At 51.1% G+C, this 23,755-nt stretch overlaps 2 protein-coding genes across 3 annotated transcripts in view; one reads left to right on the top strand and one right to left on the bottom strand.

The window, feature by feature from the left end:
• Positions 1 to 5,262, bottom strand: part of Txnl4b (thioredoxin like 4B) — an 8,909-nt gene extending 3,647 nt beyond the window's left edge. The window contains exons 1-2 of the mRNA XM_021220649.2: positions 5,176 to 5,262; positions 1,963 to 2,162 (exon numbers count right to left, since the gene is read on the bottom strand). Of these exons, the coding sequence (XP_021076308.1) occupies positions 1,963 to 2,094 (132 nt within the window). The 5' untranslated portion in view covers positions 2,095 to 2,162; positions 5,176 to 5,262. The remainder of the gene's footprint in view (positions 1 to 1,962; positions 2,163 to 5,175) is intronic.
• Positions 5,263 to 5,363: 101 nt separating this feature from the next.
• On the top strand, positions 5,364 to 23,365 carry Dhx38 (DEAH-box helicase 38). 2 transcript variants are annotated; one of them, XM_021220137.2, is made up of 27 exons: positions 5,364 to 5,734; positions 8,506 to 8,845; positions 9,124 to 9,311; positions 9,851 to 9,958; positions 10,697 to 10,844; positions 10,956 to 11,074; positions 11,235 to 11,311; positions 11,719 to 11,874; positions 12,292 to 12,453; positions 12,610 to 12,717; positions 13,052 to 13,164; positions 14,348 to 14,485; positions 14,840 to 15,026; positions 15,176 to 15,361; positions 15,607 to 15,747; positions 16,140 to 16,250; positions 16,342 to 16,458; positions 16,620 to 16,727; positions 17,353 to 17,465; positions 18,037 to 18,245; positions 18,328 to 18,482; positions 18,809 to 18,964; positions 19,063 to 19,197; positions 19,362 to 19,487; positions 19,936 to 20,031; positions 21,653 to 21,774; positions 22,888 to 23,365. In XM_021220137.2, the coding sequence occupies exons 2-27, from the start codon at positions 8,523 to 8,525 to the stop codon at positions 22,970 to 22,972; spliced, it is 3,687 nt and encodes a 1,228-aa protein (XP_021075796.1). In that variant the 5' UTR covers positions 5,364 to 5,734; positions 8,506 to 8,522; the 3' UTR covers positions 22,973 to 23,365. The 2 variants fall into 2 exon arrangements, with proteins under 2 accessions (XP_021075796.1, XP_021075797.1); XM_021220138.2 differs by having other exon boundaries at positions 5,561 to 5,734; positions 9,854 to 9,958; positions 22,888 to 23,337.
• The last annotated feature ends 390 nt before the right edge of the window (positions 23,366 to 23,755 follow it).

Here is a 23,755-nt window from a genome sequence, read left to right as displayed (position 1 = left end):
CAAAGCCCAGCCTCCCAAGTGCAGGGTTACATGTGTGCAAAGCCCAGCTAGACACAGTATTACTGTTCGGAGGCTGGATCATTGGTGATAGGTCAGGAGAAGGCACTGCGTGGTGGTATGAATGAGAATGGCCCCCATAGGCTCACATATTTAACTACTTGGGTCCCTAGCTGGTGGAACTGTTTGAGAGGGGTTAGGAGGAGTGGCTTTGTTGGAGGACATGTGTCACTGTGGCAGGCTTTGAGGTTTCAGAAGCCCATACCATTCCCAGTAAGCTCTCTGCTGTTTGTGTCAAGATTCGAGCTCTCAGCTACTTCTCCAGCACCATGCCTGTCAGCCTGCTGGCTGCCACGCTCCCTGCAATGATGACCATGGGTTCTAACCCTCTGGAACTCTAAGCCCCAAATAAACCGTTCCTGTATAAGTTGCCTTGGTTATGGTGTCTCTTCACAGCAGTGGAAATGTAAAACTAAGACATGTTGGGGAAAAGATTTTTCTTCTTTTCTTTTGTTGGTTTGTTTCTTTATGAAATCAAGTTTTTTTTTTTTTTTTTAAGTTTTATTTATGTGTGTGTGTGTGTGCAGGGGGGTGGCGGGTAGGATGGGGGTGTGTGAGCCACAGTGCATGTGCAGGAGCCAGAGACAACTTGCTGAGGTCAGGGCTCTGCTTAGCAGCAAGAGACCTGACTGGCTGAGCTATCTCATGGGCTAGTGTTTGATTACTTCTGAGGAAAAAAAAGAAGAGAAAAAAGGAATCTCTCTTCATTTGGAGTGAGCTGCTGTGAGCACAGCCCAGTGGTAGGGCATCAGGTCTCGTCTCAATGCTTAACTTCAAAACAAAAACCTCAGCTCCTGACAACCTGCCTGCAACATCAGGGTGCCGACACTCCCCAGGCTCCTTCCTCCTAGAAATGAGGATCAGGAGAGCCTGGTGCCCCTCCCACTGCTCACCATCCTCAATGCTTTCCACCTGATAGACCATTTAACCTATAACCTATGACCACTTAACTTATCGGCGCTTAGCACGTTACAGACTCTGAGGCACTGGAAGGAGTTACCTGTTCCAGGACACACAACTCCTAAGCAGCAGGACTGGGATTTGAACTTTGGAAGTGTGGTTTCAGAAGCAATCAGTCTAATTCTCTTGTTGACCTTGAGTGTTGAGCTCCAAGGGCCTCATACGTTAAGAGACAACTGTTCTAACCATGGAGCTACCCTTCCAGCCTCTAATGTGTACTCTTTTCCATAGCTAAAAGCATGAGTTTCTGATGACTCCCACTTACTGACTGGTGTGAGCGTGGGTGTTCATGGAGGTCAGGGGACAACGCTCAGGGTTGGGTCCCTCCTCCACTTTTGGGTTCCAGAGATTGACTGAGGTTAGAAATCTCGTGCAGGAAGCACCTCAGCTGCTGTGCCACCTCACTAGTCCTACACATTCATTGTACGTAACCTAATGACTATTCTTATATTTGGTCCCCACAGCTGACTGCGGCAGAGATGGGTGGGAAGAGATGTAAGACCTTAGTTCAATCTCCAAGGTGAATAGGAACACACAGTAACTCTCTTCACAATTTCCCTCTTTACTGACTGAAGACGTGCTGTGAGACTTGATTTCTCCACCAGGCACATTCTAGGAGAAGCAAAAAAGAGAGTACTGGCAGCCAGGGAATCAGTTCAGATCTCCACTTTGCAACCTGTATACCTTGGGAGCGTTTCCCCCAGTCCTTTCTAGAACTTTCCGCACTTCACTATGCGACTGTTGCTGTGCTGACATTTCCTGATCTCCCGATGCCTGCTAGTGGGGGAGGGTGTCAGGACAGGCGTCGAAGTCCATTTGGGCCTCAGATCAGGACAGGCCCAGCTCTTAGAGAAAGTGTGACAATCTACATCAATCCTGTTCCTTTTCAGGATGCTGAGTGATAACAGGTGAACTTTTAATTAAGGCTGCTTATTTAAAACTCACAATATCATCCAGCTGCAGACAGACGGGGTCCTCATCCCTCCCAAACCTGAGAACCAACACCTTCTCCGCAGTGCTTTTGATCGCCTGGTCTACTTCTTTCTTGCTGGTCAGTTTGGGTAAGAGGAAGCTCATCTTGAAAAAGTCCAATGCTAGTCCACACTATCAATTCTGCAGTGTCCAAAGGCTGCTGAGATAAAGTCCTGACAGAAAGAAGACAACACCATTTAGCAGTGACCAGACACTGAGGTGATTTAAAAAGAAATCTTTGAGGAAGCCCATTTTGTGAAGACACCTCACTCCTTGCTTGCCACCTCTGGGTCCATCCCGACAAACTAGGTAACTTCTCACAGTAATTTCTCATGTATTTCTAAGTGAAATTAAAGATTTGAATTAGAACAGAGTAGGAGGGCTGGAGAGATGGCTCAGCGGTTGAGAGCACTGGCTGCTCTTCCAGAGGTCCTGAGTTCAATTCCCAGTAACCACATGGTGGCTCACAACCATCTGTAATGAGATCTGATGCCCTCTTCTGATGTGTCCGAAGACAACAACAATGTACTCACATAAATAAAATAAATAAATCATTTTTTAAAAAGCCACAACAGAGTAGGAAGACAAGACAAAGCTTTAACTTCAGAGTACTGCTCCCACCCAAGAGGCCTGGGAGAGCCACAGGCAGCTAAGTAGGTAGGCTGGCCTGCAGTTAAAGGATGTGGCTGTGCTGCCAGACTGCAGATGGAACCACGGCTTATGGAAAGTGCTGAGACAGACAAACATGACCTCAGCAGTCTGGAGTAGGAGGAAGAGTGGCTGGAGGATGGGGTGGCAGGAGTGGGTACATAATTCATCCACCTTTCTGTGCTTTGCACTGTTTTAAGTCTAACACTTACTGAGCTTCCCATATCCCTACACAAAAGACTTCCAGAGTCTATCACAGCAGCATACTACTTCATATGTGGACCATACTTCATTGGTCCTTCATCGTATAATTTCGAGTCCTGACTTAAGGGGTCTTCCTAGATATACACTTAATCACATGGCAAACAGACCAACTAAGAATGTGTGAAAGTCACAATTAAATAAATGACTCAGAAGACACTGAGGTAGAGGGGCCTCATCTGACCTTCTCTCTGTCTCCCTTTGGTACTGGGCTATAGACTAGTTTGTTTTGTTACCCTTCTAGCTATGAGACAAAGGCTGGAATTCATGCTACAAAATTGCTAGTCTAGCTCCTAACTTTTGGCAAGTCATTTCCTAATTGAAAAATCCCATGGCTGATGATTCACTATTGACAGTATCCACAGATACAGCTGGGATATTAGTTACTCTGCATTTAGTTTCAAGGCTTGTTAATGCTATGAAATGTGATTTCCTTTCTTCCCCTTCATCAAAAATTCTATTTCAAGATCTGGATTAGGGCTGGGAGGATAGCTCAGTTGGTAAAGTGCTTGCCTGGCAAGGGTGAGGACCCAGTTTGATCCCCGGAAGCCATCTAAAAAGAAGCCTGGCCTGTGAGAGTATCTTATGAACTCGGTGCACTCAGGCAGATCCTTGTGATTTTATGGCCAGTCAGCCTAGCCTATTCAGTAAGTTGCAGAGCAACCCGAGCCCTTGTCTCAACAATACAAAACAAAACAAACCCCAACCCACAGTGGACAGCACTCAAGGCTTAACACCTAAGGTTGCCTTTGGTGTACCAAAGTGCACTGACAGGTGTCTGTACATATGAGTACACACATATGCACACACACACCAGTGCACACACAAGATAGGAATAAAATTTATACAAGAAATGAAATTGTTCCATTTATAGGCCACAGTTTATTTTAATAGTTTTATGTGCATGTCTTCCTGCATATATGTCAGATTCCCTGGGATTGGAGTTAAAGATAGATGTGAGGTGCCATGTGGGTGCTGGGAACTGAATCCCTGGTCATGTGGAAGAGCAGTCGGTGGTTTCAATCTCTGAGCCATCTCTCCAGCCCGGAGGTCACACTTTAAATAGGGAAGCTGACTTCCAGGAGGGATTTCATCAACTGTGAGTGTTGAACAAATTACTGATGAAAGAGAAACACAAAGAGAATTTGGACCCTTCTCACTGTTAGAATGCAAGCAAATCCTGTGCTAGTAATAAAGAGAAAGGGGGTGTGAGCCGTCACCAGAGAGGGAGGGTCCACGTGGTACAGGACAGATGTTGGAAGGAGTGGGAACTCGAGACCATAGCCAAGAGAGTGTTCATATGAGCGATATAAATGGAGACTCATAAAAAGTATGAACACTACATACATTTGGAAAGCCAAGTTTTGCATGTAGACGAAGGACAGCAAGTTAAAAGGCAGATTTAAGAAACGCATTAAGTCTACAAACATTAAGTGAGATGGTAACACTCAGAACGGAGAGAGAGCAAAGGCATGCCTACTTTGTTGGAATTCGGATGCAAAAGCTCTTTGGAAAGAAAACTGGCCTCCTCTTTACACAACAGCTCTACTTTTTTTTTTTTTTTTTTTTTTGGTTTTTCGAGACAGGATTTCTCTGTGTAGCCCTGGCTGTCCTGGAACTCACTTTGTAGACCAGGCTGGCCTCGAACTCAGAAATCCGCCTGCCTCTGCCTTCCGAGTGCTGGGATTAAAGGCGTGCGCCACCACCACCTGGCAACAGCACTACTTTTGAGACTATGAACATAGACACACAGACTTATGTTCATGTTCATCAACAACAGGGCACTGAGAGTAGTAGTTTTGCGATCTAGCTTATACAGCCACTGAGAAAAGGTTCGGAAGCAGTAAGTAAAGTCTGATTCTTCTTTTTTCTTTTTTTGTAGAAACTTAACGGATAATGCTTTCATGGGCTAATGGAAATAAGCATCCCGAGATATCACCAAAGGACATATCCGAACACGAACTTATTTTCCAAGGGTCTCGCCTAGCGTGGCCTCAAACTTGTGGCCACCTTTATGCCTAACCTTCACAACTGCTGGGATTCCAGGGGTAAAGTCACTACGCCAGGTAGACGACTTTAATCTACGTCAGGGCTGACGTCTACAAAACACCCTGCGCATGTCTTTGACAAGAACCTGATGGTTGGGTTCCCCCTAGTTCACAGGTGCCAGGGAGGACACTTCGGTCTACATGTCAGCAACCCGGACTCCTCCACCGGTTACCTAAGGCACAAATGCCACTTTCTCCACTGCCATCCCGGGAAAGGACCCCAACTAACCTGGGCTGTAGCCTTAGAAATGCTCCCTCCGACCTGAAATCCTCACAAGCGGAAGTGAGAAACACGGACGCAGAAAATGAACGTGCCACCGCGCGCCCCAGTCAATAGTCCCGTAAGCCGACAACGGTATTTTAGTTCCCTTCCACCTTGCACTGGTCCCCACCCCACCCCAGCGACCGGACGTGACGTCACTTCCGCCCTTAGTAAATATGGCCGGTCTGGTTTTGTCCTCCCTCGCCCACCCCCAGGCCAGAGGCGGGGTGTTGACTCTTAGGTCAAGCGCGATTGGTCGCAAGGAGACTCTGAACCCAGAGGAAGAGACTGAGGCTCGGAAGGCCTGTTCGCCGAGTTGCACGCTGGCGTCCCGGAACCCTGGATTTGTGGGCTGCTCTCGATGGTCTTTTTGGACAGCTAGAAGGTCCCGCGCAGGGCATGATGGGACGATGATGGCCGCTTTCAAACAGCGGAATTTGCCTCTTTGAGACCATCCGATCGAGCGGTGGCCGCGCTGGCGTCTCCAGATCAGGAACCGAAGGCCTCGAGAGTCGTGCCCGGTGAGGTGAGTGTCTCTTTCTCTTTCCAGATCCGTCCTTCGGCAGCCATGGCGGCTCCAGGCGGCCGGTGTCGGCTCGCGGCTTCTGTTTGGGCCCTGATTTCAGAGTTGCTCTAGTCCTTGTTACCCAAGTTTCTCGACTCACTTGAGCGGTCCTGTGTCCATTCAGCCTTCTCCGGACTTTGTCCTTGTTCTGGTCACGTCCCGGTGTTTTGGAACGGCCCTACGGAGATCCAGGGATCTTCCCTGTGTCCTTGTTTAGGGCGGTACTCGAACCTGTTACCGGATAGTTGGAGAGCCTGGGTAGGGCTTCTGATGCCTTCCTCCTGTCTCACAGAAGGGTCTCCACTACATCTGGCGGATAATCTATACGTAGAATATTAACCCCAAGAGGGCAGGGAGTTTGTTTTTCCTTTATCGGTATTGTTGAGAATAGCAAGTGGCTTAACGACGCATGCAGTAAGCCAATTGCTGACCTGAGAAGTCCATTGTGGCTTCTTTGCCACCGATGTTTCTCCATAGTCTGGCTGTGGAACTCCTTATTTGGTATTTTGAGTCGCTAATTAAGTCCTTCCTTGTCCTGTGTTGTGAATAATTTCTTCCTGTCCAGAGAAATGTCTGACTTCCTGTTCACTTTTAATAAGTGATATTTAATCAGGTCTTTACATTGCCATTTGTTGGGCTATAGCAGTTCACAAGACAGACACGAGTCTCTGCATACAAATGACACTTTAGGACCTAAGTCGTCGTATCTCAGCCTTCCTGTCAAGATTTCCTCCTATGCATACAGATGCAGCTTTGTTTTTCCCTTCTACCTCATGAAACTCTTGCTTCTTCATCCACATTGTGTTGCAGCACCCCCTTGGGAGAGCTGTGCAGGTTAATTAGAACAGGGCAAAAGAAGTCTAGATTCAAAAGGCACAGTTCCTATGCTATACCAACTTAATTGGAATAAGAATAATTAACTACAAGTCCAACATAGGTCCAGGCTTATAATCGGGTGGTGCTGGATAAAGATGAATTTGACATCAGCCGAGCACCTGGGAGGTCTTACAGTCTCTTAAACACATTCCTGAAATGCTGTTTCCTAACATTTCTTGGAAGTAACTTTGGTGAACACAGATTGTTACTCAAGAGATTTTTTTTTTTGCCTGCTGTGGGGTGTTTTTTTTTTTTTTCCCATAAACCACTACTGACCCACAACAAAAGTCAGCAAGTGTGTAGACTATGGATGGTGAAATCGTGTGCTAGCTAACTTCTCTGCTCTATGGAGCTCGTGACTTAAAGGGAATGGGGTGGGTGGGTAGGAGAGTGCGTATCAAAAACCAGGAAGGGAACTAGTCGGGATACAGGAGCATAATACCAAGTATGCAGCAGTCACATCAGTGTGCCAACTATTGATTCTCACAGTGGCTCTGTGGATTGTGGAAAGCAGAAGTGATTGTGGTTTCACACATAGAGAACTAATGACTCACCAAGACAACTGCTTACTGTCCCCAAAGTGGAAAATGCCAAGAGCCTGGAGTGAGCGAGTTAGCTAGCTAGCTAGCTAGTTTGTTTATTTCTTTCATGTCTCACTAGAGAAGTAGGATGTGCTGCTACAATTCTTATGGAAAGGGCAAGCATGCCTGGCTTGTGTTTGGAGGCAGGGAGCTAATGGGGACTCCTAGAGGTGATTATTTTGGTCCATAAGTGGGAGAAAGTGTGTTTTGTAGAAGAGTGAAATAATGGGCAGAGGGACAAACTGGGATGGAGAGAGCAAGAGGAGGAGAGAGAAAGAATATGAATGAGTGACTCCTTCACTAAATAGCCTAACTAGTGTGAAACTATGTAGCCCAGACTAGCTTCCCACTTGCCCCCCTCTGGAGCCTCTACCTCCAGTGCTGAGATTACTGGTGTATATCATGCCCAGCTCAATCACCTGGGTTTTAATCGGGGTTTCTGGCTGAAGTCCAGTTCCCCTATACTTCTCTTTACAAAAAGTCATTCTAGTCTGGTAAGAAGCCCTTAGTGAGGTTTATGCTTGTCTAGATGACACCTTCTTGATCCTAGTGTGTGGTCCATGCCCATGTGTCTCTGTGCCTTTTGGATGTGCTGGGGTGTGGTCCGTGTCCCTGTGTCTCTGTGCCTTTTGGATGTGTTGGGGTGTCCTTGTGCCTCTGTGCCTTTTGGATGTGCTTGGGTGTGGTCCGTGTCCATGTGTCTCTGTGCCTTTGGATGTGCTGGGGTGTGGTCCGTGTCCCTGTGTCTCTGTGCCTTTGGATGTGCTGGGGTGTGGTCCGTGTCCATGTGTCTCTGTGCCTTTGGATGTGCTGGGGTGGGAACTGGTCAGCTTAGAGACTGTTAGTGGTTTGGTGAGAAAGTCTTCACAAGGAGCAGGAGGGGCTGGAGAGACGGCTCAGGTGGTGAGGTGCTTTCTTACAAGTGTAAGCCCTGACTTGAGATCCCCAGAACCCATGGAGAAATCATGAGTATATGTGCTAAAAGGCAGAGGCAGGCAGATCCCAGGAGCTTCTTGGCCAAATTAGTTCCCAGTTCAGTGAGAGACTCTATCTTAAAAAGTAAGTACAGGAGCAACTGAGAAAAGTACCTGATGTTGGCCTCTGGCTTTATGTGCACCTGCGTGACAACACACATATGTACACACTAGCTAGCAAAAGATGTTCTGGGCTCAGTGTAGGGAGGTAGGGATAAGCCACTTAAATGCATGTGTTATTCTGGGATGTAGTAGAGTTGAGTTTCCTTATGTCCAATTCTAATGTCTGCCTTCCTTCCAGAGAAATAAGAGCCTGTGATGGAGGACCCTGGTGAGGATACCTCCATCCATCGCTTGGAAGGCACCAGTTTGGACTCTCAGGTTGGTGGTCTTATTTGCAAGACCAAAAGTGCAGCCAGTGAGCAGCATGTCTTCAAAGCCCCTGCTCCCCGCCCTTCGTTGCTGGGGCTGGACTTACTGGCGTCCCTGAAACGGAGGGAGCGAGAGGAGAAGGATGATGGGGAGGACAAGAAAAAGTCCAGAATCTCTTCTTACAAAGACTGGGAGGAGAGTAAGGATGACCAGAAGGATGCTGAGGAGGAGGGCAATGAGCAGGCTGGCCGAAGTAGCCGGAGAGACAGGTAAGGAGAGAGGTAAAAAGTGGTGGTCAGAAAATACTCGCCCAGGTACACCTCTGTTCCTGTTGGAGTCCTAAGAGCTTTTCGGTTTTATTGTCATTCCATAATACTGGTGACAGGTAGGAACTGGTAAGGATTTGTGGGGAAGGCTGCTAAGAAGGGGATTTAAGTGCTTGGGTTCTAGCCCTGTGCAGGTCTTCAGCACCAGGGATGTTGGCATGGTCGGAGGTAGTGGGAAACGTCTTCCGCAGAGAACCCTTTCTTCACTCTCCCTGTTTCAGGCATTACCGATCTGCTCGGGTAGAGACTCCGTCCCACCCCGGGGGTGTGAGTGAAGAGTTTTGGGAACGCAGTAGGCAGAGAGAGCGGGATCGGAGGGAGCACGGGGTCTATGCCTCATCTAAAGAGGAAAAGGATCGGAAGAAGGAGAAATCCCGGGATCGAGACTATGACCGCAAGAGAGACAGAGGTAAAGTGCCCAGCGCCCAGCCTCCTGGGGTCCATTAGCATTGAACCAGCAAACCTTTCTCTTCCTGTCACGGGGACTTTTACAGTCATCGTCATTAATTGGACAACTTGGTTTGTGTAGTGTGTGCCCCGTGGTTTTGACTCTTTGAGACTAGCGTTAGGAAGAAGTTTAAGATACCTCACTTGTAGTACAGCAGCTTTGCTTGAGTGTGTAGATCTTGTTTCATTGTGAAAATTGGTGATAAAGGAAATGATGGGTGACCCATTGAAGAAGCCAGTGTTTACACTAGCTCTGATGAGGGCAGAGGACAGTGTTGTGGGACAATTGAGGTGGGGTCCAGCACTGGCCTCGCTTAGAATCAGGTCTGCTGTACACAGAACTCTCCATGCTGGGTGTCTAACTGTCCACTGACGTGTGAGTGTGTGAGTCCCGGCCCACGGATCATGGGCGAGTGAGTGGGGAGGCCTGTGCTTTCTGCCCAGTGCTTGGGGTGTGTGGTGGCGTGAGGGCATGGTGTTAAGCCTGTGCAACTCTTACAGCAGATGAGCGGGACAGAAGTAGGCACAGCAGCAGATCAGACCGAGATGGAGGCTCTGAGCGCAGCAGCAGAAGAAATGAACCTGAGAGTCCTCGACATCGGCCCAAAGGTATTCTCACCTGTCCTCTGCGGCAGCTGGTAGGGGCTCAGGTACTCGAAAGGCAGGATAAGAGGTAGTCAGCTGTGTTCCAGGCGGTGAGTCGGAAGTTCTAATTCCAAGATGTGGTGGATCGAGAAGGACTTACTGAAAGGGAACTATTGGTTTTAAGATCAAAAAGAGAGATTGATTCTTTCAGTGATTTTTTTTTTTTTTTTTTTTTTTTTTTTGGTTTTTCGAGACAGGGTTTCTCTGTGTAGCCCTGGCTGTCCTGGAACTCACTTTGTAGACCAGGCTGGCCTCGAACTCAGAAATCCATCTGCCTCTGCCTCCCGAGTGCTGGGATTAAAGGCATCGCCAACACACCCGGCTTCAGTGATGTTTTAAACAGTGAAAACCGGACTATTATGTTCGGTCTCTCTAAACATTCGTCAGCAGTGTCTTATCTGTAACAAGTAAGTACAAGGTTGTGAACCGGGATCCGATCTCTCAGATGAAAAGGCTCACCTGCTGAGGACACTTGCTGCCAAGCCTCCTGATGGGAGGAGAACCAACTCTTGAGAATTGTCATCTGACCTCTACATGCACGCACACAGACACACACAGTTAGATAAATAGAATAAATTGGGAAAGAAGGTGTGGTGGCTTATGTCTATAATCCCAGCACACTGGAAGCTGAGGCAGGAGGATTGTCTAAAGTCACGTCTCATTGACATTGGATGTTTACTGTGGATGTCTCTGCGGCCCCAGATGCGGCCACCCCTTCAAGATCTGCCTGGGAGGAGGACGACAGTGGCTATGGCTCTTCAAGGCGCTCTCAATGGGAAACACCCTCCCCAACACCTTCCTATCGGGACTCTGAGCGGGGTCATCGGCCATCTACTCGGGATCGAGACAGGTGATGGATGGATGGATGGGACAGCCAGTAGTAGAGGGATGTGGACAGGGAGTGTTGTGGTGGCTGGGGACACAGTTCAGCTCAGTGACAGCTGATCTTGATAATCCCCAGGTCTGTAAGGAGCAAGTCCTCAGATGACACACCTCTGCCGACCCCCTCCTATAAGTACAACGAGTGGGCTGATGATAGAAGACACTTGGGGTCCACCCCACGTCTGTCCAGGGGCCGAGGTAAGGCCTGGGATGCGGGAGGCAGAACAACGGTTTGGCTGGTCCTGGTGGGGTTGAGCAGAGGCTGTACTCAAGAGGCTGTGCGGCTTTGCGGCTCCCATTGTCCCTGGGGGTCAGCTGGAGTTGTAGGGACTGACCTCTGCTCTCTGCTTTCCTTCAGGAAGACGTGAGGATGGCGAAGAAGGGATTGCGTTTGACACAGAGGAGGAACGGCAGCAGTGGGAGGATGACCAGAGGGTAAAGGCATTGAGGGTCTGGACAGGAGGTGGTGGACAGGGTGAAAGGTGTCAGTGCTAGAGGGCTCCGAGGGGCCCTCCAGCAGGACTGGGCTTTGAGGAAGGTGGTGAATGCTGTTCTGAGCCCTGGAACCTTTGGAGAGACGCAGGCTTCCCAGGGAGGCTTTCTACTGATGCAGCCAGTCAGACTTGCCTCCGGCTGTGGGTGCCTCTGTGTGCAGAGTGTAAGAAACCTGGCTCGGCAAACCGCTGTGTGAAATCAGTCAAAGCTGTGGAAAGGCTCCTCCTGCTCTTCTCCATCATGAGGGCTCTTGTGGAGCCCTTGGACTCTTAGCAGATAGCTGTCTTGTTCCTCTTTGGCTGCATGTCCCCATGAGTGTGACCTGCCCTTCGTTCTCATCTCTGCAGCAAGCAGACCGGGACTGGTACATGATGGATGAGGGCTATGATGAGTTCCACAACCCTCTGGCCTACTCGTCTGAGGACTACGTGAGGCGGCGGGAGCAGCACCTGCACAAACAGAAGCAGAAGCGCATTTCAGCACAGCGCAGGCAGATCAACGAGGTGAGGCCGCAGCGGGCAGGCTACAGGCTTCGAGCAGAGTTGGGGCGTGTGGGAGGAGTCTCATTGTGCCAGGTGATGACACAACACAGCTGGCTGTTTATAGACAGGACCAGGTCACACATGCCTCTGCAGGACAGGAGCGTGAGTGGGAAGCTTTGGGTAGCTGAGGAGTCCTGGCTCCTGCTTCTCTTGAGGGAGTGGCATGGTGATACTCCCTGGGCGTGTGGTTTGTGTCTGGGGTAGGGCTGGTGCCCAGCTGCTTCTTGGGACAAGGTAATGCAAAGCCTTGGCTCCAGTGGCTCCTGTTTTAGGAGCTGCAGGGTGCAGAGCCCGTTGTGAGTCTGTGGGCTTGCTTGTTGACCTTTCAGGATCCCCTTTTAGCTGCAGGCTAAATGTGACTCTCCTTGTGTCTCACAGGACAATGAGCGCTGGGAGACTAACCGGATGCTCACCAGTGGGGTGGTCCATCGGCTGGAGGTGGACGAGGACTTTGAAGAGGACAATGCGGCCAAGGTGCATCTGATGGTGCACAACCTGGTGCCTCCCTTTCTGGATGGACGCATCGTTTTCACCAAGCAGGTGAGGCCTCTGTGGCCAGAGGTGAGAAAGTGCTGAGGGAGGGAGGAGGAGAGAGTTGGTATAGTCACGGGTTGGTGCCAGCGGGTGGTGCTGTTGTACTTGGGCCCATGCCCAGCAGGCCTCTGGTGGCTTTAGTGACCTCTCCTCCTCCTGTAGCCGGAGCCTGTGATCCCAGTGAAGGATGCCACCTCAGACCTGGCCATTATTGCTCGGAAAGGCAGCCAGACGGTCCGCAAGCACAGGGAACAGAAAGAACGGAGAAAGGTGGGTGGCGTGCTGCTAGGGCTGAAGTCCTTGGGGCTGCTTTTTACTCCTGTGGAAAATGTCAAGACTGCATACAGTGACTGCCCTTGGCGGTCAGGGGACGTACTTGCTTGGATCAAGGGGCAGCCCAGGAGAATACTGTGTTCGACTCAGTTAGGCAACCATGGGGCCTGGTGCTTAGAGGCACGAGGTTTGAGATATAAGGCTTGGTGCTGCCAGTGCCTTGTGGGAGTTTACTGTCTGCTGGATAACGCCTGCCCTCCATTGGAACTGTGTCCACGGCCTCGCGTCTCGCCAGAGGACGGAGTGATTTAACCCTTGCTTTCATCTTCAGGCTCAGCACAAACACTGGGAACTGGCAGGGACCAAACTAGGAGACATAATGGGTGTCAAAAAAGAAGAGGAGCCGGATAAAGCTATGACAGAAGATGGGAAAGTGGACTACAGGTGTGTGGTCTCGGTCAGTGGCAAGTTGGCTCCCAAGGTCGTGGCTTGTGACGGAATCTTTGCTGCATTCTGATCCTTTCCCGAGTCCTGTCTTCTGACTTTAGCTTTCCCTGCTGTCACCAATGTTGATACAGTGATGGTTGTGTAGACTGAGGCTCAGGGAGGTTAAGGAAATCGCTTCAGAGCACGCAGCTAGGAAATGTTGGTCCAGCCAGGGTTTCCTTCCTTGGTCAGGTTTCGGCACAACACGGAAAGGAGGGCTGGCTTCACAGGCCTTTTAGGGCTCTCGGTTTGGTAGTGTCTCCGTTCATGGGGTCTGATGCAGCCGTTCTGTCACTGCTTGTCTGAGTCCCTGCATTGGCTAGGAGCTACCCTCAAAATGGGCCCTCCCATTGTGCATCCCCTAATGATGATGTGTCCCGTGGAACTGTCGTCTTTACCTAGTACTTCTGTGTAAAGTGTCCCAAATACGAGGTTGGTATTGCTGGAGTCCCTTAGGTTTCAGTTGTCAGGTGACCAAGGGGACTGAGTAAAATTAGAAATAGACACTTGAAGGAACTTGGGTAAGATCTGAGGGAGGAAAGGACTCTGAGGGGGAAGGTGGTGGAAGGGTCTTGGGATGTGTGTGTGTGCTCATGTATCAGACACTGATACATGGTTGTTAATATAGAAACAAGGCAAACATAAGTGAGCTGTTATCGTAGTTCTTTGAAAACAAGGCCTTTGCACTTGGTAGCTCTATTAAGGTGGGGAGGAATTCAGATCTATATCCTGTGCTGTGTAACCAGCACTTGAGAGACCCCTATGGCTGTTTGAGCCCTCCAGGTCTGGTACTAACATTGCCCAAGATCTTCTTTCTAAGTTGGTCCTGCTGGTTAATTTCAGCCCCTCTTCTGGCCACACTTCGTTTAGGATAGGCGATCTGCCCACCTGGGAGTCTGATGTCTGATCCCTATGCAGCTGTTTGATCAGGGCTGTGGACTGTGCATTATGGATGATGGAGTCTTGTGTGATAGCTGCTCCCTAGGCCCATTTAGATACAGTCTTGGATGCCCAGGCTGCTTTGGAATTCAGGGGGTTGACTGATTCTTGTTGCAGTTGCTCACATTCTTGGGAGCAGGAAGGACAGCTAACTTCAGCCTAAGGGACAGTGTGGGAGGTCATGTGTGCCTCTGTTTCCCAGGACGGAGCAGAAGTTTGCAGATCACATGAAGGAGAAAAGTGAGGCCAGTAGTGAGTTTGCAAAGAAGAAGTCGATCCTGGAGCAGAGGCAGTACCTGCCCATCTTTGCCGTACAGCAGGAACTTCTCACGATCATCAGGTAATGTCCCAGGCCCCGTGGCCCAGTGCCTCTGTCCCCTGTCTCCTGTTTGTGCATTGTGTCTAATGGGGAAGGGAAATACTTTTCCCCTAATGGGTTGGCTGAGTGTATGCTGCGTGCAGTAAGATGACATCACTTCCTTTAGTGGTCCAGGTTCACCTTGACTGTGTCCCTGGCATCTCATGTGGAAGCCCCATACGACGCTGGTTTCTGGTGAACGCCTCTCTGGCCAAGCAAGCTTCTTGCAGAGCTAGGCTTTGCCAGAGGCAGCCAGACTTAAGGCTTCTCAGGGAGTTGTCTCAAGCTTGGCTTTCCCCTCAGGCCGCTCAGTGCCTTGCTTGCTCTTCCCTGCAGAGACAACAGCATTGTGATTGTGGTCGGGGAGACGGGGAGTGGCAAGACCACTCAGCTGACCCAGTACTTGCATGAAGATGGGTACACAGACTACGGGATGATCGGGTGTACCCAGCCCCGGCGTGTGGCTGCCATGTCAGTGGCCAAGAGAGTCAGTGAAGAGATGGGGGGCAACCTTGGTGAAGAGGTGAGTGGGCGTGAGGTCTGAGCCATGTAGCCTTCTCCTGATCGCTTCTGCATTTGTGCCGGAGGCTGTGGTCTGCTTAAGCCTGACGCCAGTCTGTGAGGGCAAACAGCATGCAGTAGCCTCTTGGTGAGCTCTGTCTCTGACCCCAGGTGGGCTATGCCATCCGCTTTGAGGACTGCACTTCTGAGAACACCTTGATCAAATACATGACGGACGGGATCCTGCTGCGCGAGTCCCTCCGGGAGGCCGACCTGGACCACTACAGCGCCGTCATCATGGATGAGGCCCACGAGCGCTCTCTCAACACTGACGTGCTCTTTGGGCTGCTCCGGGAGGTAAGGCTGCGGCTCTGGTTCCTCTGTGGCTCAGGCGCTCTGGGCGAGGCTTCCTCGGAAGCTCCCAGGTCACCCTGTCAGCTCTGCTGGTGTCTTCACGCTGAGCCGAGTGACTTCTGGGTTGTGCTGTAGTTCCATTGCTCAGTCAGACAAAGCTGCCGGTTTGCCAGCTTTGCTCTGTCTATGGACAGAGCTGAGACTGAGGCCCCAAGCCCACAGGAGCCCCTGTTGTCCCCTTCTCTTAGGTTGTGGCTCGACGCTCAGACCTGAAGCTCATTGTTACATCAGCTACTATGGATGCAGAAAAGTTTGCTGCCTTCTTTGGGAATGTACCCATTTTCCACATCCCTGGGCGGACTTTTCCTGTTGACATCCTCTTCAGCAAGGTACAGAGGTCTCTGTCCTTTGATGTTCTCTGGTGAAAAGTCAGCTGGAGGAGGGGGTACAGAGTTGGCGAAGATTTAGTGGTATGAGGTAATTGGGGCAGCTGCAGCGCGGTAGGTAGACAGAGAGCCATGTAGCTTTTTCCTGATTGCTTCTGCCATTTGCGCTGGAGGCTGTGGTCTGCTTAAGCCTGATGCCAGCCTCAATTATTTGAGTCCTTGTCTCTGAAGTAAGGAGCCTGGGGATACCAGCTCGAATTTTAAGGGCCTCAGCAATCGGGCTCACCCTGAGTTTGGCGTTGCCGAGTCCAGTGCTGCAGCTCAGACAGGATGAAGCTGTGTGTCCTCTGGGGCCTGCTGACCTATGGCGCCCTTGTTCCCTCTCCTGTGTTCAGACCCCACAGGAAGATTACGTGGAGGCCGCAGTGAAGCAGTCCTTGCAGGTTCACCTGTCTGGGGCCCCTGGGGACATCCTGATCTTCATGCCAGGCCAAGAGGACATTGAGGTGCATGCTACGGCCACTACTGGGGTGGATGGGAACCCTCCACCTGAGGGTTTGGGGCTCTGGGGTCTCATGCGTCCTTCCTGTGCCACAGGTGACATCTGACCAGATCGTGGAGCACCTGGAGGAGCTGGAGAACGCGCCTGCGCTGGCGGTACTGCCCATCTACTCACAGCTGCCGTCCGACCTGCAGGCCAAAATCTTCCAGAAGGTACACTGCCTCGCTCTGCCTGGCTCTGGGTGTTCCTCAAAGGCGCAAGAGGAGGGATATTTCTTTCCTAGAAGAGCAGGCGAGAAGTGGGCTTTTCTTGCCTGTTCAGTTTTTCCCTCCCCAAAACTTGCCTTTCCTCCTGATGTCCTGATTGGCCCTAGGCTCCAGATGGTGTCCGGAAGTGTATCGTCGCTACCAACATTGCTGAGACGTCTCTGACTGTTGATGGCATCATGTTTGTCATTGACTCTGGCTACTGCAAGTTAAAGGTGAGGGGAGATGCAGGAGGCGAGGGGAGATGTAGGAGGTGAGGGGTGATACAGGAGGCGAGGAGCGATACAGGAGGTGAGGGGTGATGCAGGAGGTGAGGGGCGATGCAGGAGGCGAGGGGCGATGCAGGAGGCGAGGAGCGATACAGGAGGCGAGGGGCGATGCAGGAGGCGAGGGGTGATGCAGGAGGCGAGGGGCGATGCAGGAGGCGAGGGGAGATGCAGGAGGCGAGGGGAGATGCAGGAGGCGAGGGGAGATGCAGGAGGCGAGGGGAGAAGCAGGATTCCAAGGCTTCACCCAAAGTGAACTCAGCATAGAGACACTCTTAGTGCATGAGAGTGGCAGAGGTATTAGGCTAACATTCAGTGAGCACTGACCTGTGCAGCCTATCCTTGTGGAAGCTTGATGGTATAGATATTCAAGCAGCTCTGTAGTGGTCCCAGAGCTGGTGTGGATGGAGAGACCTCTGAGGCTTTCTTGAGTCTCCTGGCTCTAAGTTGATGATCACCAACACTGCTCATCCCATCCTCTGTGGTGAACAAAACTGGGTTTGCCTTTGTCTCAGGACCCCTTTCCTCTCTCCTCACTCCGTCCTTGATCAGGTCTTTTGTGTCCCCCCCCTAGGTCTTCAACCCCAGGATTGGCATGGATGCCCTGCAGATTTACCCCATTAGTCAGGCCAATGCCAACCAGAGGTCAGGGAGAGCTGGCAGGACGGGCCCAGGTCAGTGTTTCAGGTAGGAGCCCTGTGCTAGCCTGCTTCTTAGAGCGGTGCTGGAACTGCCCAGAGCCCAGGGGTGGGGGTGAGGGCTTGTCTGGTGCTGATGAGGGGACGGAGTGGTCTTCAGGGAGCTCTGAACTCTAGGCAGTTCTCTAGGAAGGGACCTCAGTGAACACATCGAGGGCGGCAGGCTGCCCTCCACAGGGTGGACTTGAGTAAAACGGGGTGCTTTTTCACTTGCTCAAATATTTTTTCCTCCTGTTTTTATGATTTTTAAAAAAGAATGCATTCATCAGAAATTCAAAAATGATACAGATGTTAAGCCAGTAAAACCTTGCTGTGATTCTAGTCTTGGGCACTAGGAGGCTCTGGCAGAAGAGCGAGAGTTAGGAGACAGGCTAAGCCGGTCAGTGGGCCGGTCACGTCCCTGCTTGTGGGATTTGTTGGCTGGTTGGGGTCACACTTGTGAGACTGGAGTAACTTCTGCTGACATTCTGCTGAGTGGTCCCTGAGGGTAGCTAATACGTGAGAGGCTGGCAGGCCGGCACGGGGCAGGGGCAGCCCGGTCACTGGCTCTTCCCTGGCAGGCTCTACACACAGAGCGCTTACAAGAACGAGCTGCTGACCACCACCGTGCCCGAGATCCAGAGGACCAACCTGGCCAACGTGGTGCTGCTGCTCAAGTCCCTGGGCGTGCAGGACCTGCTGCAGTTCCACTTCATGGACCCGCCCCCGGAGGACAACATGCTCAACTCCATGTACCAGCTCTGGATCCTCGGAGCCCTGGATAACACAGGTGTGCACACGGCCGGGACCCGCGGGGACAGTCTGCCCTCTGTCCACTGTTGGCTACACTGTTGGCTTTGCTCCCCTCCCAGGTGGCCTCACTTCCACGGGGCGGCTGATGGTGGAGTTCCCACTGGACCCGGCCCTCTCCAAGATGCTCATCGTGTCCTGTGACATGGGCTGCAGCTCCGAGATCCTGCTCATCGTCTCCATGCTCTCGGTCCCTGCCATCTTCTACAGGCCCAAGGTAGGGAGGCAGTGTGGCGGCGCTCGCCCAGGGGGCTCCAGGGATCCTGTGTCCTGGGTGAGGTGGAGATTCTGCCTGTGCTGTCTTCTCATAGGCTGGATAGGGGGAGGTCGGAAGGCTGGGTCAGTGGTCCTCGTATCTAGACCATCTTCAATCTCATAGTATGGTTCTGCCTGAGACCTAATGTTTAGCTTATTTTGTTACAAATGATTTTTATTCTGTGTTGTTAGGCATATTGATGTGAGCAGGTATAGTGAGAATCCTTGGATATGCCCTGTGGGTTCAGCTTCCCCATGCCTGTTAAAAGTCCCTGTTTCTTTTCCTAGGGCAGAGAAGAGGAGAGCGATCAAATCCGGGAGAAGTTTGCTGTCCCTGAGAGTGATCACCTGACCTACCTGAATGTCTACCTGCAGTGGAAGAACAACAATTACTCCACCATCTGGTGCAACGACCATTTCATCCACGCCAAGGCCATGCGGAAGGTGGGGTGGCAGCCCAGAGGGGTGCGGATCGGAGAAGGGGTGGTGTGGGAGAGCGGAGGGAGGAGGGCTCCATCCTGTCTTGCCTGTGTCATCTTTAGGTTCGGGAGGTACGGGCCCAGCTCAAGGATATCATGGTGCAGCAGCGGATGAGCCTGGCCTCATGTGGCACCGACTGGGACATTGTCAGGAAGTGTATCTGTGCAGCCTATTTCCACCAGGCAGCCAAGCTCAAGGTGAGCCCGGAGCCCCAAAGCTTTGGCCCTTCCTTCCTCTTCCCGACTCCCTTGTAAAGGCCGTTTCCCAGGTCCGCCTGCTCTCAGGCAGCTTTGGAGCCCTAGGCTTCCCCTAAGTGTGTCAGGAGCATATTGGTGACGTGGCTTCCTGTTCTCTTCCCTAGGGGATTGGGGAGTATGTGAACATCCGCACAGGGATGCCGTGCCACTTACACCCCACCAGCTCCCTCTTCGGCATGGGCTACACCCCTGACTACATTGTGTATCACGAGCTGGTCATGACCACCAAGGTGAGTCTCGCCCAAGGAGTTCCCGTTTCGGGTCCACTGGCTAGAGCCAGGCCTTCACATCCTTCTGCCTCTCCAGAGCTCTGGAGACTTGAGGCGACAGTTTTTACTGCAGAGCCTTTGAGGCTGCTTTTCAGCTTGGGCTTCCTGTGGGGATTCTCCAGTCAACCCAGAGCACTGTGGCCTCAGCCAGAGGATCGCCCCCTGCTGGCTGCTGGCAGGAGCAGCCCCTGCTAGTGCCTTCAGAGGGGCTTCCTGCCTGGTGGGACTTTCCTGATGGATGCTAGGGCTGTTTACTCTCATGGGGGAATGTGGCTGGAAAAGCAATGACAATTCTAGTGTCCCTTAGTGACATTTCCCAGCCTTATGGGGCGACCCTTCCCATATGGCTCCTTATCATGACATCACGTAACTCCCTAGTGACCTCTACCTGTTTGCCTTGTGCCCACAGGAGTACATGCAGTGTGTGACCGCTGTGGATGGAGAGTGGCTGGCGGAGCTGGGTCCCATGTTCTACAGTGTGAAGCAGGCAGGCAAGTCTCGGCAGGTAAGGGTGCTGTGCTACTGGGGAGGGGCTGTTTGCCTGTGGGAAAGATTGTCCTTTCACCTGCTGTGGAAGGCTTGTCATCATCTTAATTCTACATTCTCTCCAAATGTAAAAGCTGTCTGATGTCCTGTGCTCCTCCAGTGGGCGGGTTGGCTGAACCTTTTTTTACTCTTTAAGCTTAATTGAAAACTTCAAACATTCATAAACTAGATAGTACTCTAAGGCAGCCGCTGTGGTCAACACTTACTCCCTGTAGGTGACATCAGTCATCCCGTTCATTTCCCCCACTTCCCACACATCCCTTGTCCTCCCAGAGCCTCCCCAGATCGTTATTTTATCCTTAATTACTTGATAATGGGTAGGACTTATTTCAACAACATGGCCTCTATGCCAGTGTCACTCCTAATATTAATCTTCTGTGTCACCTGAGTCTCTAGTTGTCATTCAGAGTCCCTCATGTATCTCTGAGATAACATCTCACAGTTGATTTACTTGAATTAGGATGGTGGCTGTGTGTGTTAACACCTTTGTTCTGGGACAGGACCTTCTTTCTGTCTTTGTGACACTGATTTATTGGAGCAGTTGTCATCTGTCCTACAGGACAGTCCACAGCATGCCCTTGGCCGATCACTTCCTTTAGCAGTGACTAACTTGAGTCTCTGTCACACACACTTCAGTGACTGAAGGCCTGGGTGGGTCTGCTCAGCTGTGCTCTGCGGATGTGTGCACATGGTCGCAGTTGTGATGATGCTCAGACACATTTGTGGTCATGGTGGTGTCAGCTCATCTCTTTCTGGTTCCTTCCACCCATGACTCCACCTCAGGGATTGGGTGTCTACTAATGAGTGACGCTTTGCTCTGTCACTGAGGGGTGTGAAATGTGACTCTGCTTTCATATTCCTACTTTTTCACATACTTCTCTCCACACTGGGACACAGTGTCTTCATGATTTCTCTGAACCTCCTGGCATGGTGGTGACTTGATTAGATGAACGTGTGTACTGGGCTGTGCTGGTAGCTCAGCAGTGAACCACTGGTGTGTGTTCAGTCTCCAATACTGCCAGGAGAAAAACGTGAAACCTTGGCTTGAGGTTGCCTTGACAGTTCTTGGGGTTAGGGAGGCTCTGTGGATAAGATGCATGCTGTGTAAGCACGGTGATGACCGAAGTTCAAATCCCCAGCACCCATATATGAAAGCTGGGAATGGCCATGCATGTCTGTAACCCCCCTTTGTGTGTGTGGGGAGGGTCCTGGAAGCCTGACCTTCAGCTTAGCCTCAGTGAACTTCAGGTTCAGTGAGAGCCCTTTTCAAGGAATGAGGTGAAGAACCAGCCTATCCCTGGCTTGTGCATGGCCTCATCTACCCACACATGTGTGCACATAGACATACACACACACACACAAGCATGTCAGTACTTACCGGCCTGCGTGGAGTGCTGAGGGGTAACCGGCTTAGACTTGTTTATCCAGTATGTATCTTGAATATTTTACAAACTGTCCTTAGCTGCACAAGGAAAGGTGCCTTTGGTGCTGGGACATAGAGCTACACAGGCTTGGGTTCCTAGAGTTGGTCCCAAGCACAGATGGAGCCTCTGAAGCCAGTCCCATCTGCCTTTCTCCAGGAGAATCGTCGTCGGGCTAAAGAGGAGGCCTCTGCCATGGAAGAGGAGATGGCCCTGGCCGAGGAGCAGCTGCGCGCCCGGCGGCAGGAGCAGGAGAAGCGTAGTCCACTGGGCAGTGTCAGGTGAGGCCCGGCAGTGCTGAGTAGGGGTCAAAAAAGTCAGTTTAAATCGGAAATTTGTGCAGAGGTGACGTGCCAGGTGGGCACATGTGGAGGCACAGGTGTCTGCTGCAGTTCTTGGTCATCATCATGTAGATTCGGGGCCTGAAGTGGGCTGAGTCTTGCTGTGGTCTTGCAGCTTTATTGTCAGGCAAGGGGGCTGGAAAAATGCCAGACAGAAGAGAGCCTTGGGCTTCTGCACCTGTGCTTGGGTAAAGCAGGGAGTCAGGCCGAGTATGACAGTTAAGGCACAGTCCTCTGTGGGGCTGTCCTTACTCCACACACCACCGGCAAGTTTCCTCTTTAGATTTGGGGACTCACATGGACTTGCTCTGGTTTCTGGCTGGATTTCTGGGGACAGAGTTTAATTGATAATTCTTATTACTAAAAAAGAACTGGAATCAACCAAAGGAAGACGTGTAGAAGGAGGTGTCCTAAATGTGGAGATTCCTTTGTCCCTGGCGCTTTGGTTTGTGATAGTATATGCTCACAGGTTTTGCCAATCAGGCACACTCCAGTGAGCTCCTAGTTTTAACTGAGTTCAAGGGCATTGTTGTGGATGGTTGTTGACACAGCCTGGTCTCCTTCCTGACCCTGCCCTCCGTGGGTTAGGCTGATGATAACACATGGCTCGGACCCCGAGCTTTCTGCAGGTGACTGGTCGCTTTGGCCAGGACATCCAGCTCCAACTCACTCAAGGTGACTGTGAGCTCTCAGGAGTGTTCTTTTTGAGTAGCAGAGATGCCCTGATCATTTGGCTAATTCCCAGGAACTGGAGACAAAGGCAAATGTAGTGCTTTGTTGAAGTAGGGACCTGATTATCTAGGGGCCACAAAAGGAGCTGTTTAAAAATCACTGTGAATGTCCCTTAATAGATGTCAGGGTGCATGACTTCCTTTACAGTCTCTTTGGAGGTGGGGAAGGAAGCAAGGGAGGTAGCGTGTACTGCAGATGCAGTCCTTCAGCCTCGAAGCTGCTGTGCATTGGGTCAGAAACAGCAAGGCTCCGAGGCCTTTGGTTTTGTTGGGTTCCTGCTCAGAGAGAAGCATTGTTTCCTACCTGTTTCTGTGTGTCCAGGTCCACAAAGATCTACACGCCAGGACGGAAAGAGCAGGGGGAGCCCATGACACCTCGCCGCACGCCAGCCCGCTTTGGACTGTGAACTGAGGCTGTCCCAGGAGAGCGTGGCGGCCAGGTACCAAGTTCTTGGCTCTCCAGCCCGTGTTCCCTAAGGACTCGGCTGACGAAGGCTTTCACCTGCGTGTTCATCTGTGGGTCATCAAGACTAGGGCAGTTCCTGCTGAGTCAGGCTCTGTCCTGGAGGAGGCAGTCCTGATGCAGGGCTCAGCAGGAGCCTAGTGCAGGGTGAACACGAAGCTGCTTGAGCAGCAGGAGGTGGCTGGACCATCGTACCCACTTAACCTGCCCAGGACGTATGCCTCGCTGCAACTGAGACTTTTTTTTAATCCTTGTGTAAAGAAGCAAGATCGAGGCAGAGAAACATGTAGTTTGGCCATCACACGGGGTTTGGAAATAAATATATTATTTGTACAATGTCATTGTATTTTAAATCTCCTTTCTCTTTTAAAGCTCTTATCCCTGCAATAGAGACAGGAGAGGCAGGGCCCTTTGTGTCCTTGGGTAGCTCTTTCTAGAATCTTAGCTCTCGGGGTGGCTTTTATGTGGGCATGAGTGTGTGTACATATGCTCGAGTCTTGTGTGTATATATGTGGGCGTGTGTGTGCACATGTTCAGGTGCTTGTGTGTATGTATATGTGTGTGTGTGCACATGGCACATGGAAGAGGCCCAAGGGTGATTGTGGCTATCTTCCTTAGTTGTTCTCCACCTCAGTTTTTGAGACAGTTTCTCTCACTGAACCTGGTATTGAGTTTTGCTAGACTGACTGTTGAGCAAGCTGCAGGGATCCACTCTATGCCTGCCCCT

This window comes from Mus pahari, chromosome 20 (assembly GCF_900095145.1).
Source record: "Mus pahari chromosome 20, PAHARI_EIJ_v1.1, whole genome shotgun sequence".
In the NCBI taxonomy this organism is placed as follows: domain Eukaryota; kingdom Metazoa; phylum Chordata; class Mammalia; order Rodentia; family Muridae; genus Mus; species Mus pahari.
The sequence above is the reverse complement of the archived record's forward strand: the minus strand, read 5'-3'. Positions and strand labels throughout refer to the sequence as shown.

Coding starts and splice junctions, on each gene's coding strand:
- Dhx38 (XM_021220137.2), top strand. CDS start 8,523: ATGGAGGACCCTGGTGAGGATACCTCCATCCATCGCTTGGAAGGCACC. Junction 10,845..10,955: donor TCTACTCGGGATCGAGACAG/GTGATGGATGGA, acceptor GATAATCCCCAG/GTCTGTAAGGAGCAAGTCCT. Junction 15,362..15,606: donor TCTTTGGGCTGCTCCGGGAG/GTAAGGCTGCGG, acceptor CCCTTCTCTTAG/GTTGTGGCTCGACGCTCAGA.